Consider the following 19,274-nt stretch of genomic DNA (forward strand, 5'->3'; position numbering starts at 1 on the left):
TTTCTGTAATTGTGATTCATCGCATTGTTTTTCTGTTTGAAACTTGTAATGGATATTTTTTCAGGGAAAACCACGGAATTAATGTCGACTCGACACACAGAGGCTATATTTAAATTAAAAGACTTTTTAAAACGTGCTTTTAGCGTTTGGTGAAGCTGATACTCGCCAAGATCAGCAAAATAATGAAAACATAAACAAATCAATTAAAAAACGTCTAACATAAGTGTGGGTTTTGTTAGACTGCAGGTCCACCACTTTGACAGTTTTAATATTTCTAGAAACAAAGTTATTAACTTATTAGATGAACAAAGGCACTGGCAATAATATACTGTAACACACACACACACACACACACACACACACACACACACACACACACACACACACACACACACACACACACACCAAAAAATAACCGAAGTAAAACAACTTTTTAAAGAATTAATAATTTCAAATCAATCAACTAAATTATTATGCTGTTATTTTGGCAACACTACTAAACATGTAAGTTAACACATCTAAACTGTACGTATGGCACTTTATCAATGAAACCTATATTTCTTTACAAGCTTTGCAGCTTCAGAGAAATTTTACGTGGTGGAAAATTGCAAAAAACGTCTCTTTAGGTGATAAAAGTTGCAGAGGCCTTAATGTTGACTGACCACTTCCTGTGCTGCGGGACCTGGAGCAGCTCCTCCAGATCGCCAGCAGATGGCACTGTGGCTCAAGATAAAACCAAACCTGCACTCCAGCTCACACTGTCAGTGTTTAACTGGAGGTAAAATCCCAGAATATAAACTCTCTTCATCCAACTTTGCAATTAACGAAGTCGAGTAAAACTTCCTAAATGACATTTATTGAATCTGGTGAGCGATGGACGGAGTCTCGCTCTGTTCCTCCATCGTTCCATCACGTCTTCATTTCAGTTTTTCCTCTTCATATAAGGGATCTCATCCCACCTTCCAATCGGCTAATTGCTTTCCCTCCTCGATGGATGGTCGCTCTAAATATTGTCTTCATCATCTGCCCACACAGACCGGCCTCTCCTGTGCCAAGTGCTGCCTGAACCTCGGCATCTGCTCCAGCAGCGTCATCACTAACGTACCCAATTGTCCTCAATCAGGTCAGAGTCGCTTTGGACACTTGTGTCTAACATCAATACTGCGCTCCAACAATATTGATGCTCTGCTTCAGTTCCTTTAAGGACACGTGAAGATCATCTTTCAATTATTCAGAAACTTACAACACGGAGAATCGATCACCAACGCAAACCTCTGCCAGGCCTGGAGCCAGATCAGCTTGTGTGTTTGTGGTGAATCGTTGTTTATGGGCACAAAGTCACAACCACGTGCCACAGGAAGAGGAGCATTGGACTCATTTATTGTACAGATTTCTTTTTGATATTTCTAAAAGCCTGAATTAATATGGGTACTGCTGTAAGAAGACATCAAATTCCCGTTTCCACCGCACAACAGTGCAGGGATGGAATGGAGCGTTACAGTAAAGTGTAAGCGGAGCCAAATCTGGTGTTCTTCCTCTGCAGAAAGTAGGTTCAAAGTAGGTTAAAAATTAGGTGCGGATGAGAGCTCCACAGATATGTGACGTTACAACAGTCGTCACAGCCAGGTGGCCAATCTGGACCTGATGAATCCTCTGTTCACACTGGGGCTCGACTCGGCTCCGGTGTCCTTGCGCACCGTGTGTGGTCGCGGTCCAATTCCGATCATCACGTTGCATCACGTTGCACACACTGGCAGGTTCCAGAACGGCCGTAGTGTCAAAACAAGAAAACAACCAGTGCAAAGCTGAATATGTTAACAACAGAGGATTCAGACAGACGACATATTAAAATCAGCCTGACCAATCAGCAGACGATTCCTCAAAATCAGACCCTGAGGTTCTGTTGTCCTGAGTCCCCCAACGGAAGGGTGGTGGAAAAGCGTGAACCTTTGGAGTGGTTGTTTGCAGAAAATCCATGAACATCCACTCTATCCCTTCACTTTTAGGAACGAAACTTCATAAGTTAATGATTTGAAACATGTTAGATAATAATATATTACAGCATGAATTTCAAAAGTTGTAATGAAGAAAAGAAATCAATAACATTTTGGGTATTAATTCTAATGCTTTCTTCCTAAAAATAGTAAAAAAAAAAAAAAAAAATCACCAAACAACAATGAGGACGCGGAACAAAACTGACAAGCTCACTGAATTCAATGTGTTTCAGGCTCATTTCTTAGTTTTCGGACTAGTTTCCTGAAAGAGTTGAGCTGTTACAATATATTGGAATGATGTTTGCAATAGTTTGATTTTATTCCTTGTGCTGGTATGATCTGATCTCTGTTTGTTAGTTTGTGGATTGTTTTCAGTCTCGTTCTAAGCGGTTCCTCTGTTTTCGAAAGTGATTTAAGGTGGTTCCTTTATTGGCTATTTGAACCGTGTTAAGACTCATTTCTGACTTTTTAAGTAGGTTTTTGTGTTTTGAGTTTAGTCTGTAACTGGTTTTAACTGTTTTTTCACTCCTCTTTTGAATAGAATTTTTCTGGGGATGCCCCATCACACTGTATGTCCCGTGTCACCGATGGACTGATATCGACACTTTCCCCATCCGATATTTACATTGCTTTTAATATATTGTGACTATAATTAGAGTATATTATAGTAGCAAACAAGCTTGATTGGGAGAAGCTTTGCTTAGTTAATATTATTGTATAACTCACATCAACAATTTTCTGACAAAGATGTAAGAACTTATTTTAACTTTATTTTGTCACAACAGCAAAAATCACAATTCCACCCTGAGCTGCATCTGAACTAGGGTTGCAAAAGGGATGGAAAATGTCTGGTACATTTCCAGAAACAAGTTGGGGAATTTTGGAAATTCTCAAAATTAAATAAGTATCTATAAATTAACTGAATTGTCACTGAGCTGACAATGTACGTGTCCACCTGAATAAAATGGTTTTTAGAACAAACGTACTTTCAATAATAATTTTGAAAAGTCACTTAATTTTACTTGATAGCTGCAATGCTATCTCCATAGCCTCCTCGCTGGCTGCAAACTGTGGAATGGATTTGCTGACTCATTACTCTGCTTCTCATTGAGATTCGCCTCCATTCAGGAAATCCATTCCACATTTTGCAGAGCAGCTGCAGGGACACACTTGTGGAGTCATTTCAGCATACAGTGACGCACAGACACGACTTCACGGATCTGAAATCTTCACAGGTTGTATTGGAAAAAATTTTCAAAATATCGCAAAAAAATCCATGAGCCCATTCGGTGGGTAGATGATTCAGTTACCCGAGCAAAGCTTTTACTAGCCCCAGACGTTCAGGCAAGCCTTAATGTCCAGCTCTGAGAGTGACAAACAAAAGATTCAGACATGAGACCAGTTTTAAGAGGACATTAACTGGACCAAGGGCATTTTATCGGTAATGACCGACTGCCCCATGTATTTCGTGATCACTGCTGGTTGTTTGGAATACATCATTGCCTGCACATGCTACTCTTCTTTAAATGTTTAAAAATTTAATAATTTATGACAGTTATATCCTTTCCATTGATTTGATCAACAAAGAGGCTTTATTTATCTCTTTAATCACACTATAGTTTCCGTTAAATTTGTCAACATGTGAACGGGTTTGAGGAAAAGTCAGAATTTGTCTATCTGAAAAGTTCTTACTATCTAGGAATAAGTACACTCATTAAACTTTAGCATCACAGGCAGTAGTGCTTTCTGGAGGGCTGTAATTAATCACAATATAATCAGCTTGTGAGATAAAAAGAACCAGTTGTATTTGTGTAATATACAATCTGCATAATTAGAGGAACTACTGTGCTCCTTTTTGACAACTTTAAAATGCACTTCGCTACCTAATTGTCACATTTATCTGTAAACAAAATCACTGCATCAAGCATCCAATTTGGCTTAATAAAATACACAAAGGGCTCAATTTTCCAAAGAAATGACAGATTTAAACCGAAAGCACACGGTGTCAACTCTTGACATGGTGATAAACATTTCTGTAAGCTATTACTATTTGTTGCTGTTTTTATTTTGTTTACACAAACCCTATGTGCACTTTAGTTCCCTTTGTGTGCCCAGTGTGTTCAGTGACATACAGCATATATTCATGTATATAGGCTTTTTATGTTCATACCATCTTATGAGTTCAATGTTCAATCAGCGACACAAAGGGAGAAACAATATTGGCATAACTCAGGGTACTACGTACGTCCCTCATGTTTCAGTTACTGTGTGGGTCAGTTGAAGGTATTGCAGGTTAAAATGTTGTTATTGTTCTGTTCAGGCAAAGAATTATAGTCACTTTTACACATTTACAGTTGTCTCAGTTGCAAGAAAGTATTTTGTGATTTCAATTGCAATTGTAACCACATTTTAATTTGTTTTCCATTGAAACAGATTTGCATTGATTTTCACAATAAAATGTTATATTTTGGCTTAATCTGTCCTCTGAATGAGCAATATCATTTGATGCATACACAGTAGCATCCATATTCAATATGTTATAGGTTTACAAAGGGCTAGGATAAATAAGTTTATACTTCTTCCTACTGCTTGTTGATCATGTAAACACAAATTAACACGTCAAGGAGAGATGATGTTATATCACATTGTGACATCATATCATGATATCTTGATTCATATCGTCAAACTATTGTATCAGGACCCAATGATGCGTATGGTGAGGTCCTTGCCAATACTCACCCTTATGGTATACATGATATATGAAATCAGAAGTCAAATTATTTTTCTAAAACGTATAACATTGTTGGTTGCCACAGGAAGTGATGCACAAGAGGAGAAGATGGATTATTGTTGTTATGCTCCAGGGTGGTATGGGTGTAGTTTTACTGTCTTCTTTCTCATTTCTGTTCTCTGGCTACTGAAACGGTGCAAAATGCAGCGACCTAGACCTTTACCTTCCGACGAGCCGGAGATGACTGTGGGTTCAATTGGCTTAATGAAAGGCACCAAGAACAATGAACTCACCCTCACACATGCCGCTCCTCAGCCGGTAGCCTGCAGGACAAGTGATGTGCAGCTCGCATACGAATGAGCCCAGCGTGTTCGTGCAGCGCTCGCCGGGCCGACAACTGTGGGTGTTGGTCAGGCACTCGTCCACGTCTGCGGGAGATGAAAGGTGACGGAGGGTGGACAAACATGAAGCAGTGTGACTTCACAGCCGGTGTTGTGACGGTGTGTCTGTGGCGTCATGAGCTGGTGGCGAAGGCTAGAGTCAGTAGATGAAGAGGCCCTTCATGTCGCTCCTCCCCGCTCGTCCTTCCACTTTCACTGACAGTCAGCAGTGCGAGGACATCAGAACAAATACCCTCAACTCGGAAGAATCCATTTTTTGACAGTAAGAACTGATATAAGTGCTTGCACTCTGACAGCAGGAAGAGGTTGGATTCCTGACTTGAGTATGCAAGTTCCCATGTGCCTGAGGTAGTTTTCCTCCTTATAAATGAACTTTTATCATCTTGGTATAGCACTTTTTCCACTGACTTAACATCCCCGTAAGCCTTTTACACTGTCAGTGACATTCACCCATTCATTCACAGCCATTCAAAGTGCCTCCACTGGGAGGGGTTTGGGGTTCGGCGTCTTTCTCTGTCAACATTTGGACAGACAGAGAATCGAACCTGCAATCTTTCAAATGAAAGACAACTCTACCGGTAGTTGGGTATTTAAATACTGTGAAACATCTAATACTTGGATGGTCACAAGTCAAAGGGAAATGACGGAGACAACAAAGAACAAAGAACTTAATTTCAGAAATGTTGTTAATGCGTGGGGTGTTGTCTGCCTCTGTGTTGATCTTGTGAAACTTTATGACATAGTCAGAACTCACCCTGCTGCTTAACAAACACCAGAGAGGATACGCTGGAAATACATCAAGTCGAGACGCTGCCATGAAAGACTGACATGAACAGCCATGGGCTTGTTTGACAACATATTTGCCATTTTTACAGATATACACAAATATTGCCATTCCATCCAGCGTCACCCCGACTGTCATGGAACTTGAGTCAGGACTTAAACATTGACGTGGGGGATTCAAGTTTGTATAATGAGGTGGTTCACATCCGTCATCAATGGAAGATCAGGCAGGTTCATAGATACACCACTACTATTGGTCGTATTTAATGGGCACAGCCATCTAAGATGAAACTCAAAAGTCTTCCAAGACTTTCTATTCAACAAAGGAATTAGAGTTAGACTCTTACTTAATCAACGTACTTTGACTGTACTATCAGTGTGGGTTTTGAAAATGTACTCATTTTGTCATACTCGGCATTTGAACAGTCATTGAGTTAATGCTGGAAGTGTGGCCATAGTTTCTCACAGCACGCATTTCAAAACCTTTTTCTTAATTAGCAAAAACACAACTTTATGGTCCCTTTTTGCTCAGCTATGACCTGAGCAATCCTTGTAATAACAAAACTGTAATATCAAAACTAAATTACAGTGAAGTAAGATGAATTACTCCTGATAAACTTACCAGGCCATCTTTAAAAGACAAGATGATCCAAAGAAGTTCTTTGTTCAATGAATTTCTTTTGTAATCATGCACATAATGGTTAAGACAGTACACTAGGTTTATTGAGTTTTGTAGCCCATTATATTAACAATTACACTTTGAGTGTATAACCTAAATAGTTTTTTTTAATCTGTTTAAAAAAAAAATCATTAGAATTAATGTATATAGTTTAACGGATCATCTTCACTTTCCTCAACCTAACTTATTCCAAGCTAAACAAAAGAAAGCATAAATAAAGACTGCTTCAGTTTCTTAGCTCGCCTGAGTTGATGAATGAGTGAAACTACAATAAAATACTTTGTTTGTACTGTGTGTTCAGAATATGAGGCGGCATTACAAATAACCTCTGGCCCCAGTTACAGACTATGAGTGTTTTACAGTTTGGTATTAAATTATAACGTCGATGTTGCGTAAAACCTAAATATTTACTGAATTAGTGTTACTGCCAGAACATCATTATCCTCCAAACCAAAAAACTACAAGTTCAGAAGCATGAAGGAACCTGAAATGCAGAAAATGCTCATTATTTCTAGGTTTTGACACTCACACACACCTGAAACTTTGCAGTGTTGTCAAGTGATTAGTAGCCAGCCTCGCGACTTCAACCAACCCTGACTATGTTAGAGAAAGGATGATTTATAGGGAGCTGAGTTTGTTTCTCGACGCTGTACAGTCAGCAGGAGACAGACCTCAATAGAAAAGCCAGACTCGCTCCTGTTTAGCCTGACAGTGCAGTGACGTTACCAGCTAACTGTTATAGTGCACGTGTCAAACTCAAATGTGGCCCGACACGTTGTTTTTTGTGGCCCGCGAGGGCTATAAGGGCTGATTGTCTTTTAAAAAATACTGTGTTAGGGAGTGCACGAGTGCAAGCGTTGGGGTACGTCTACTGGGAACATGTGAGCGCAGGATCAAACATTCTATAAAATCGGGTAATTACATGTCCCTTTGTTGATACAGAAGTAGGGCTGCACTTGAGGCCCCTGGTATCTTCACATATCCAGTTTCCCTTAAGTTGTCTTGAATCAAATCTTAGAATTTATTAGGAAAGAAATCAAACATGGAGCTTGTTCTGACCTTTTTCAAACCGCAACTCATCTCTCAAGAGTCCATGTGAGATTTTGACTGGTATGGATGTAAGGCACATGTTGATTGGCCGCAGCATCTTTCCATCATGGTTAGCATAGCGGTCCTTTGCTCACATGAAAAATAAAGATAAAGAACGATGGTGGAGCCGTCTTCAAACATCTGTGCTGCAGAGCAACGCACTCCAGAGATTTAAATTGAAATACAGGGTGATTTGTAAATCACATGGTGTTCAACGTTCGTACCACTTCTGCTAGTGAATAACTGCTAAATTTAACAGGCAGATTTGTGATATTGGCCTCCTGTGTTGACAATAATAAAAGTCGCCCCTTTGTGGGCATTTCTGGTTTGAACCAAGAGCAAAAAGAAAACAAAAGAAAACAAAAGAAAACAACAAAAAAAACTCAGCCACTTTCAAACTCCAGATTTTCAGGCAAGTTTCAACTGAGGTCCAAAACCTACTGTTTTTCTGTGTTTTATCAAGGAAATATGGAATTCACTCCTCTAACAAACTCAAAAGTAAAAACTTTTTTTTAAAAATATACTTTAGACTGGGTAAGGGAAGGAAACAAGTTTGTTTTGGCTTAACTGAGTGAAGATTTATTTTAGCACCATTGACAAGGCGCACCCAACACTCCAACTCACTGAAATGTGTTTTAGCGCCGTGTTGGCAGGACCACTGAGTCATCTCTGAACTGCCACAGCTTTGTAAATCCCCCAACCATTTGGAAGTATCAGATCTTGGCAAAAAGCTAAGTGATGCTCTGCTTGTTGTGCATGTTTGTTTGAAATAGAACCCACAGTTGCGGACGTTAAAATGTTGATAAGTTGAACGACACCACGGGCCGGTAAACAGACGCTGTTGATTTATGACACGGGCCAGCTCGTGGAGCGCTGCTCTATTGTGTCTCCTATTTATCAAACGGCTGCATTCCCTTATCAAGCACTGTGCTGCATAGCCGATTAGCTGGGCGAGCTGATAGGGTTGCACTGGGATTATCGCCTGCTTATGTGAGGGTGTGACAGCTGTCCAGATTTTGAGGATCAGCCTCAAAATATCTACAAATCCAAAGGGAACATGGTTAAAAAAAAACAACAAAAAACTGCCTTATAGGAATCTGCCTGAAGGAAATAAACCTCTGGAACAAGAGAGGGAACAGTAATCTCCTGTGGTGAACGTACTCTACATCCTCGCTGAAGCACTCTTGTCGACTTTCAAAGTTTGCGCAGCAGGGAGTACGAAGGAATCATGTACTTTACATCGTCTTCCCACAAGGAGTGTGATGAGGGAAGAACACTTAGTGAGCCCCGTGTGCACCTCACGTCCTCCTGCTTTGTTTCTGCACAGTACACCTTTAAAAACGAGAAGAGTGTCACCCCTCACAGCGGAGAACGTTTTCCTTTATTGTATAAAACTAAGCCTCCGACGGGCCGCAGCAAGCACATTTGTGTCACTCACTAAAACTACCGTCGTATTCTCTTTACACTGTGGCCTTGGTGGGACGTGTGCAGCGTCGTTTGTCTGAGACATCTGTTATCTGTATTTCCAGGGGCAAATCACACCCCGGCTGAAACCCGCCCTGTCCACCGCCCTGGGACGGAGGGGAGGGCTTCCAGGGTGTGCAGAGAACCGGTGGTGCAGAAAGTGGCAGAGCTCCAGTGACCGGTGTTGTTTTCCAGTGCGTCACTGGGAGGGGGGGAAAAAAAGCTGGTATTGCCTTGGAGTGCCGACACTTTCCCTAAGCAGGTCCTCTGGAGACGGCGGCATCACACAGCAGTGAGGCAGAAACAAAGAGTTCGTTTTTGAGAAATGCCTGGATGGGCCGAGACGGCAGATAGAAGTCTGAGATAAACTCCATCAGCAAAGCGCAGGGAGATGTCAGACCGGCAGCAGGATGGGTCAGAACTAAACACACACCCTGTTGTTCTCACAGTCGACCAGGGGCTTTTCTCTGCAAGTTCAAGCTGCGGTAAATGAAGTCAGCTTTGGCTTATTTAGACAAATTGGTTCTCGTTGTACAGCCTTATACAGCCGACTGGGACAAGGAAGCTGTGAATGCAACTTCTGTCATCAGCACGTGACAATGAATAAAGAAGGAGCCACACTGAGCCTGCAAGAGGACTCTGGTGTGTAGCTTAGAAATATTTCTTTAGGTTTATTCCACACTGAGCTAAGGTTATTATCTCAGTCTGTTCTGACTGGTAAAATGCAATAACTCAATAATGTAATACAATTTGAAGATGCTATAACTACAGTGAACTGTGTTCGGCTGCAAGGTAAATGATTTCAATGTTCAAAGCTTTTCTAGAGATTTCAAGAAGAGAAAGAAAGAATTGCTCCTGTGACGTGTGCAGTCAAAGGGCAGTTTTAGATGTGCTTTCATTAAAGTGAAACTGTAAAAGTCCATTTTTAGGAGGTATTACATTTAACAAAATGATAGAATCAACTTCACAATGATATTTATCTTGAAACTGATGACTTCAGGTTGGATTCACAATGGGTAGTTTCAAAGATATCAACTTTCCCAATATTGAGTTTGCATCACTACATTTGGAAGCTTTAGCATCAACAATACCAAGAGAGAAACAGATACAAATGTTTCCATCCTACAGCTGCTTCTAAAAAAAGGTCACAACAGCTGTTGGGCAGTTGGTGGTGCAATTGTTAGCACATATCTGCTATCAGTCCATACTTGGAGCATTTTCCTGAATAATTTGTATGTCTGAGGTTTAATAGAAATTGTAAAATTGCCTCCAGGTTCACAGGTTGCTCCCTGGACACAAAGGTTGGATATAGTGGTGCTGAAGACAGATGGAAGTTCAATAACGAGTCTGAATATACCTGTAAAGAATTGTTGACTTTTCATGAAGACATCAACAGCACAGATCATGGAACGGCGAGAGCCTCAGCTGGAAGGACCCACTCTTTGAGACTGGTTCTGATTATTGGCTATAAAAACATCCTGATAGTTGGAGGAAGGGGCATTAACTAGGCTGGGAAACCATCCTTGGCTGTTGGGACTTCAAGCAAATGTTCAACCACATGTTTCCAAACAGAGGAAATTCCTCACAGAACAGCAGAGGCCCGAGAGGACTGCGAACGTCCATCTACATTTCAACAGGTCTGCAAATTCATTCAAACACTTGCCTCCAATTGGTTAATTCTTGGCAAGTATCAAGTTTGAGCTGCAAATATATCACAAAGTGAAAGTGGGCATAAGTTTTAAAAGGAATAAGAAATGCCACTCTCATGACTATGAATGACTCATAGAAGAAGTTGACCTGGGCCCGGTTCCAGGAAGCAGGTTATGTGAAAATGCAGAGTAAGTTGAGGGAAATGAGGGAAACTCTGATTTTTCCGTTCCAGAAAGGGCTTAATTAAGCTCAGGGTCAATCACCACAGTAACAGCCTCTGTGAACTGAACCTGCTGGCTGGCAGGTTTAGTAGAGGAAACCCTGAGTTTCTACTGTCTCCTCCCACCTGAAGCAGGTTTAGTAGAGGAAACCCTGAGTTTCTACTGTCTCCTCCCACCTGAAGCAGGTTTAGTAGAGGAAACCCTGAGTTTCTACTGTCTCCTCCCACCTGAAGCAGGTTTAGTAGAGGAAACCCTGAGTTTCTACTGGCTCCTCCCACCTGAAGCAGACTTAGTAGAGGAAACCCTGAGTTTCTACTGGCTCCTCCCACCTGAAGCAGGTTTAGTAGAGGAAACTCTGAGTCTCAACTGTCTCCTCCCACCTAAAGCAAGTTTAGTAGAGGAAACCCTGAGTTTCTACTGGCTCCTCCCACCTAAAGCAAGTTTAGTAGAGGAAACCCTGAGTTTCTACTGGCTCCTCCCACCTGAAGCAGGTTTAGTAGAGGAAACCCTGAGTTTCTACTGGCTCCTCCCACCTGAAGCAGGTTTAGTAGAGGAAACCCTGAGTTTCTACTGGCTCCTCCCATCTGAAGCAGTTTTAGTAGAGGAAAACCTGAGTTTCTACTTGCTCCTCCCACCTGAAGCAAGTTTAGTAGAGGAAACCCTGAGTTTCTACTGGCTCCTCCCACCTGAAGCAGGTTTAGTAGAGGAAACCCTGAGTTTCTACTGGCTCCTCCCATCTGAAGCAGTTTTAGTAGAGGAAAACCTGAGTTTCTACTTGCTCCTCCCACCTGAAGCAAGTTTAGTAGAGGAAACCCTGAGTTTCTACTGGCTCCTCCCACCTGAAGCAAGTTTAGTAGAGGAAACCCTGAGTTTCTACTGGCTCCTCCCACCTGAAGCAGGTTTAGTAGAGGAAACCCTGAGTTTCTACTGGCTCCTCCCATCTGAAGCAGTTTTAGTAGAGGAAAACCTGAGTTTCTACTTGCTCCTCCCACCTGAAGCAAGTTTAGTAGAGGAAACCCTGAGTTTCTACTGGCTCCTCCCACCTGAAGCAAGTTTAGTAGAGGAAACCCTGAGTTTCTACTGGCTCCTCCCACCTGAAGCAGGTTTAGTAGAGGAAACCCTGAGTTTCTACTGGCTCCTCCCATCTGAAGCAGTTTTAGTAGAGGAAAACCTGAGTTTCTACTTGCTCCTCCCACCTGAAGCAGGTTTAGTAGAGGAAACCCTGAGTTTCTACTGGCTCCTCCCACCTGAAGTAGCTATGAGAACAGGGTTGTCCTTTATTTCCAAATCTGATCGACATCAAAGCACAAATAATCTGAGACAACTGATGTCGCGAGTGAGTCTTCTGGCCCATGAGAGCTTGGTTTGTGGTGGTGGGTTGAGAGTGCGCATTGAGTGATTCCAGTGTGACGTCATTGAGTACATCCCAACATGGTGACACCCAGGCTGTAAAGCAAACTTCTCCAACCACCAAGGGAAAAAAAAAAAATCCAAAAACCAAAACTAAACTAAACAAAGAAACAATGGGTAAATTAAGCTAAATTATAATTCTGGAGGAGGACACAATAGAAGATCTTCAATTCAATCCTTGAGCAGTGATGTGTTAAATCTGCATTATCGAATAGGAGGGGTGATTGTTCTATTAGTGTCATAGTGACAGGTGCATGGTCACTAGTAATACTTGTGCTCTCATTGATGGGCCTGACAGAGTTGTACTTTTAAATGAACTGAACAGTTTTTTAAGATAGATAGATAGATAGATAGCTTTATTTGTCATGGTACCGGGGAGTACAATGAAAATTGGGGGGTACTCCTGCAGAGCCACCGTGCACCACAGGACATACAGACAAGACAAGACAGGTAAGAAAATGCACTGTGATTCCACTGACTTCTTGTTTTTAGGGGGATTTTAACTGTACTCAGGATGACCTTTTAGACAGGAACCACAGGGAGCCTCACAAACAGTCCCAGAGAGTTTTTAACAGCCTGGCTCAGACACATGACCTGGTGGACGTCTGGAGGAGGAAGAATGGCAGGACCTGGAGTTCTTTTTGTCAGGATGTAGGCTGAGGTCCCCTTTAAGAGTGGGTGGGCCATAGGTCTGGGCGGTCCAGCACCACACCTGTGGCCACTTTCTGTAATCACCCTGCCCTATATATGTCCTGTCTGTGTGTTTCGTCCGTCCGGTCCATTATGTCGGAGTTCAAGTCTGCTGCGCTCCTCAGGTCCAGGAGCGACCTACAATGCATCAGTCTGTACAGTCGTCGTTAATAAAAGACTTGTTTGAACTCAGCCTGCCTCCAGAGTCCTGCACTTGGGTCCTGTCCGTGATCCGTGACACTTTTAGAGAAGGCTCCATCTCACTGGCCAGACTCGACAGGTTTTATTGTTTTACCCACCACTTTTGGGGCAGTTCAGGAGTGTTTTATGTCACCTGTAGGTTTTATAGATCACTCATTGGTTCTTAGGAGTGTTTTTAATCACTAATATTAGGCCACGGAGCGCATACTGCGTTTTTAACACTTCGTTACTTGCTGACTATAATTTTAAAGACACTGTACTGTTTTTTTGGTAAAGTTTTAGGGGTGAAAAGGAGGATTTTCACTCTCTGAGGCAGTGGTGGGACTGTGGCAAGATCAAGATCAAACAACTCTGTCAGCAGTACACTCGAAATGTCACGAGGGACGTCACACGATCTCTGAGAAATCTAGAGATTGACTTGGTGAACCTTCACACTGGTTCTACTGGAAATCCGGAGCATTTTGAAGCTCTGAAGACTAAAAGTAACATGATGGAGCGCCTGCTGGGCATACAAGCCCAGGAGGTGCTGGTTCGCTCCAGGTACCAGGGGGTCAGTCTGATGGAAGTGCCTACTTTGGTCTGGAGAAAAGAAACGGGCAGAGTCGCTTTCATTCACTCATTGAAGTTGGCTACAGGAGAGGATCCAACAGAGTCTGGGGAGATCCGGAGGGCAGCAGCTGATCTCTCTCCTCTCAATCTTCTCTCTCCTCTGTCTCTATACGCGTTCTCTCCGGTCGTGTATGGCAGCCATGCCAACTTCTAATAAAGGCAGCGACATGGCTCCCCATGTTTCTGCGTCTCTTCCTGTTGCAAGAGTAAAAGCTGTTCTGACATCAGAAGGCTCTCAATCACACTATATTGTCTGCCCAAGCTGCTGAACAGGACAAGGGGGAAAAAAAAGAAGAAAGAAGTTTGTTTTGTTACCGTATGAATTCCTTCCTGAATCGCCCTGTGTCTCACATCAGAGCACATTTAATACACAGCGTTACATTTTTTTGTGAAATGGAAGTTTTCTTTATAATATTGGCAAAGCAAAAGTGTGTAGAGCAGTTAGAGAATCACCCTCACTCTGAAACAAGTGACTTTCTTTTGGGGGAAGAAATGCCTATAAGTGTGTGTGTGTGTGTGTGTGTGTGTGTGTGTGTGTGTGTGTGTGTGTGTGTGTGTGTGTGTGTGTGTGTGTGTGTGGTATTGTATTAATTTATTGACATTTTAAATGACTCCACTTTAATAAAAATGTGTAAACACTGTGTTAATCTACTCAGTAGGATATTAGCAGAGGACAAGTTCAAACAACATTTTGTCACTGGTTTAAATTACTATTTAAAACAAATTTAAAAGCCTACATCAATTCAAATATTAAAATTAAAATCAAAATTAGGTACAATCAGAGCATATATACATATAAGACTTTTTATTCTGAAAGATGTCTTTCTATTTCATTTTTAACTGCTTCCAAGTCCAAGTCGTCTTCCTCCTGTTGGATGCACCTCAATGAAATTCAGATTTACGCGTATTTATTATTTGTACCTGTTATTTCTACTGCGATCTTAAATTAAAGGTTAAGTCAGTGTAGTAATGCGTTCAAACTTGTGCATAAACTCTGGCAGCAGTTTTCTCCAGTCGCCTCTCTGCTGCTGCAGCGCCGGGACTTTTTCAGCACAATAACTGGGTTTTCAGTCTGTTGCCATAGTGACTCATGATATCGAGGCTCCATTGATGATGGCTTTTTACTGTGGCTGTACACGCGCTTAACTCAAGATTCACATACTCAGAGTTGATTGAACTAATTCAGATCAGTTGTTCTGGAACCGGAAACTGAATTTCCATCTCAGAGTCAGACGACTCAGAGTTCAGGGAGAAACTCAGAGATTGTTGAACCTCCTGTCTGGAATACCCCCCAGCTTTGAACCAAGCAGTCAAATCTGTGCACAGAAAAACCGCCAGTCAAAAGCAAAAATGAACATGAACGTGGCCACAAGGGCCAGAACTTTAAAGTGTGTACTGAGGTTGGTAAAAAGGGGTCCTTGTCTCTTTATTTTTGTTTTGTGAATTGAAAGTTTGAGAACATACTGGAGAGACCTTTCATCACTCAGTTGGATTAAATGTATGAGGTGCTGTGTCTGCAGCAGCTAATGGAAGTGACCTTTGACCTGGACGGGACCTCAGTGTGTCTGTCTGGGGGAGGCCATAATTCAGAGAAGTTAGGTGGAGCACAATTAGGTATCTGACTATCTCAGCCATGGAAACCAAACAGATTGTTAGCAATGTGACCACAGAGAGGATGAAGGCAGCAGCTCTGATTACTATCGACTGGAAGAGCTCTTCCCTCGTTGATTCATTTAATGACTTTAAGCTCTCCATTTCTAGGCAACTTTTGGAGGAATTCAAAACAAACCCAGATCTTCCTGAGATGGTTTTGATTTGGAGGTGAAGTTGGTAACGTCATGCTTCAGAGCCCAGTGTGTCTTTGTTCAAACCTGACTCTCTCTCTCTCTCTTCCTCTGTGTGTGTCGCTCTCTCTCTCTCTTCCTCTGTGTGTGTCGCTCTCTCTCTCTTCCTCTGTGTGTGTCGCTCTCTCTCGCTCACACCTGCAATTATAAAAACGTGCTTATGTGCACATTTGGCACTCTTCAACAGTGCAGACTGGCCGAACTTGTGATCTACAGCCATCTTGTCTTCATCCTCCTGCCCCCACTGATGAATAATTTAAGAAGAGATACATTTTGTCAATAAACACTCGTTAGCAAAATTGATTCCTGGTGGTTTTTGTGTATTTGTTGTAACACTCAAACATCAAAACTCCTCTTTCGTTGAAGTGTATCCTGGTAAAGAATATAAACAAACTTTAGTGAGTCCTTGCAACTGAAATGGCCAGACTGAGTGTTAGTCCCTGATTCCAGCGGGGTGCCCCACAATTATTAATAAACAAATGACAAATTTTTTATGTTTGCATTTCAGCTTTTGACTTCCTGTGCAGTCTGCCTTTACTTAATACACGTGTCCATGAGAAACACAGCATGTTCAGACTATAACATTGGTTCCTTTTCTTCAGTGTTGCCTCTTATTAAGCCATCAAGCTGCGGTGAAGTCGGCCGGACCACAGCGACATCTCTGCCAAACTGCTGCTGCTCCAAGGTGTTAATGTTTTTAACTGGTTTCCAGTCCATACCATCCGTACGCCTTCAACCAGTTTATTTCACAGTCTACTTATGTGTCTGTGAAGTGTTCACCTCTCGTATTGTTTGCTTTGTTTAACTCCAGCCTAAACCCAACATGGGCCACCCACACATCCACATGTGGGAACACTTTCGGGGAGGGAGTGTTCACTGAACGAGCTGATAGGAGGTGAAACTGTAATTCTTGTACGGTGCTGAACTATCCAGAGGGATTATACCGTCTGCTAACATACTGACTGATTAAATAAACTCCGACACGTCTATTCACTGAGGCTCAGCTTGCTCGGTCTTTCACTGCAGCCTTCTGGGCTCCAGGGTCACATGATCAGACTATTAAACTGTTTTCATGCCTGTATCTGGTCTCCCTCTGTCTGCTCACCTCCGTAATGCCAACGTGGAATGTATTGAATTCCACTGGTGGCCCATAAATCACTTCCACAAACCAAGACTGCTGCCAAGATTTCACTCCTTTCACAGATCCAAGTATCGATTTCCTAATGACTTCATGGTAAGGGCATTCCCGGGAAATTGACCGTGACATGATAACAGAGCTCTTTTTGGGGGGTTTCACATCCATGACTGGTGAGATGGTTTTTATGTCAGTAAAATATGAAGTTGGAGCACATGCAGGGCTTCATTTGCCCCCCCCCCCCCCCACACACACACACACACACACACACAGTTATTGGTTATCCAGTGTATGTTTTCTAGCACCTGGTTTAAACCATTCATCTTAAATGATAGGTTATAGGTACAGGTTATGCGTACGTTTTTGTGATAAAAGGAGCTCAGCTTGACAATGTGCACAACTCTGACACTGTTTCCTTTTCATCAGGAACTGAGATTTCTACATCACACTTATTATGCTCACCAGTGTCTTGTTCCCTGATGGGCAGTAATGCATTAGAATCAACATATTACTTTTTTCAAGTAATGAATGGCGTAAGTAATTGGAAGCAGTAGATACTTTTACTATCTTGCAAGCAGGCCGAGGTACTAAACTGTGGTATTGTTTTGTGACACTGACTCATGACATCAGTGGTAAACAACAGACATGGTGACAACATGGAGCTTTGGAGAGAGTAAGACCTGCAGAGTGTAATTATTGAATTAAATAATTACTTTTCAAAATAAGTAATAAGTAAAGTAACTGCATTATTAGCTTGAGATTCAAGAGATTCAGATTCAAATGCTTTATTGTTACTGTCATAAATACAGTGAACTTCTGTGAGAGCATCACAATCTAACATAGTGTGTTGTAGGGAAAAAAAAGTGTATTAATGTTGCAGAATCCCAGGAATAGTCTTTATAATAATAGAGTCCAGTGCAGGCACAAGATATAAACAGTCTTAGTTTTAGCAGCACGAGGCAATCAGAATAACAGATAAGGACAAAAACAGAAGCACCAAAAAGAAGTACTCGGTAATCAGTAGCTAATTACTATTTCCAAATATCTTAACACCACTGGTCTTGTTATCACCACAAACGATCCTGCTGTCTGTTGTCAGTTCATGTCAACTAGAAAGACTCACCTTTGGCTTACTGGAGGTGCAAATCAGCAGCTTCATCACAACATGATACAATGTCGACGTTTGGATGACGATATGATGTTTGCCGATATCACAAAGTCTGTCACAATGCAATTTTAATTCAATTTGATTCACAAGCCTACGATCGATATGATGTGATATCATCTGCCCATCTCACACAATCATTTACATTCATATAAACTCAAAAAAACAACTCAAATATGATTTGAATATTTTATTTCTAAGGTCTTTCAGGTATCAGGAATTTAAATAAACAGTGTAAACTGTTAGGGGTGTAACAATAAAGCACTGTAAGGTCTTTACAGTATCTTTACAAATGAAATATGAAATGTCACCTGTGATACTTATACCAAACATACTATTCATTTCACAACATTCCTTTAATGCTTTGTTCACACTGCAGTTCCCCAGGCTGTGTGCTTTGTGGTCACAGTGTCGTTTCACATCAGACCGCGGCTGGGCAAAAATCGATTTAATCAATTCATTGAATTGATTAAACCTCCCCAACCCACACACACACATGCATTTTTTGCATTCCGTTCTACCATTCCCTATGGGTTTCTGTAGTTGCTGTTGCCCTTTTGCTTAAACCTGGGTTAAAGCTTGAATTTGTTGAAAGACTCAGCCTCATTTACTTTTTTTTCTGGGATCGTTTATATGCATTTTAGTTCTGAGGACAATCAGTCATGTCTGCAGTCATTTTTAAGTGCATGGAGAAAAACAAATCAAAAATTGAATGGAAGTGAAATGTTTCTTTAAATAATCCAAGATCTTAGTTTTTAGGCCAAATCATCCAGCCCTTCATCAGACCATAGATTTTCAACAGAGTTTGTTCAATGTCTTCAGAGCCATCATTCAGGGGAGTCTCTTCAATAATAGTGTGTGATGGGATAACATATCTTCAATATCTTCAACACCCATCTTCTGTCTTTGAAGGTACTTGGGACAGGAAATTGCAGTGCTAACCAAACAGAGGAGCCACTGGTTGTACTTAAGGTACCTCACAATCTAAATCCTGTTTTCTACTCTAAATTGACCTTGTAAATGTGGTGATTGTCTGTGTGTGTGTTAATCCTGTGGCATACTGCTGCACAAACAAGGTGTACCCTTCATTTAACCAGTGTTTGCTGGATCGGTTCCAGCTGGATGTTACAGGGGAAAACGATTGAAACAGTGCAACAAATATCAGTGGAAGTCAAACTATGTGTGGAATCATCAATGGTTTGATTCTT

General features: G+C 41.6%; 1 protein-coding gene across 1 annotated transcript in view; it reads right to left on the reverse strand.

The window, feature by feature from the left end:
* The window catches only part of fbln2 (fibulin 2), a 125,928-nt gene that overhangs the window by 21,645 nt on the left and 85,009 nt on the right, over positions 1-19,274 (reverse strand). The window contains exon 9 of the mRNA XM_080495668.1: positions 5,019-5,153. Within this exon, the coding sequence (XP_080351794.1) occupies positions 5,019-5,153 (135 nt within the window). The remainder of the gene's footprint in view (positions 1-5,018; positions 5,154-19,274) is intronic.

This window comes from Blennius ocellaris (genome assembly GCF_963422515.1).
Source record: "Blennius ocellaris genome assembly, chromosome: 4".
NCBI classification, from domain to species: domain Eukaryota; kingdom Metazoa; phylum Chordata; class Actinopteri; order Blenniiformes; family Blenniidae; genus Blennius; species Blennius ocellaris.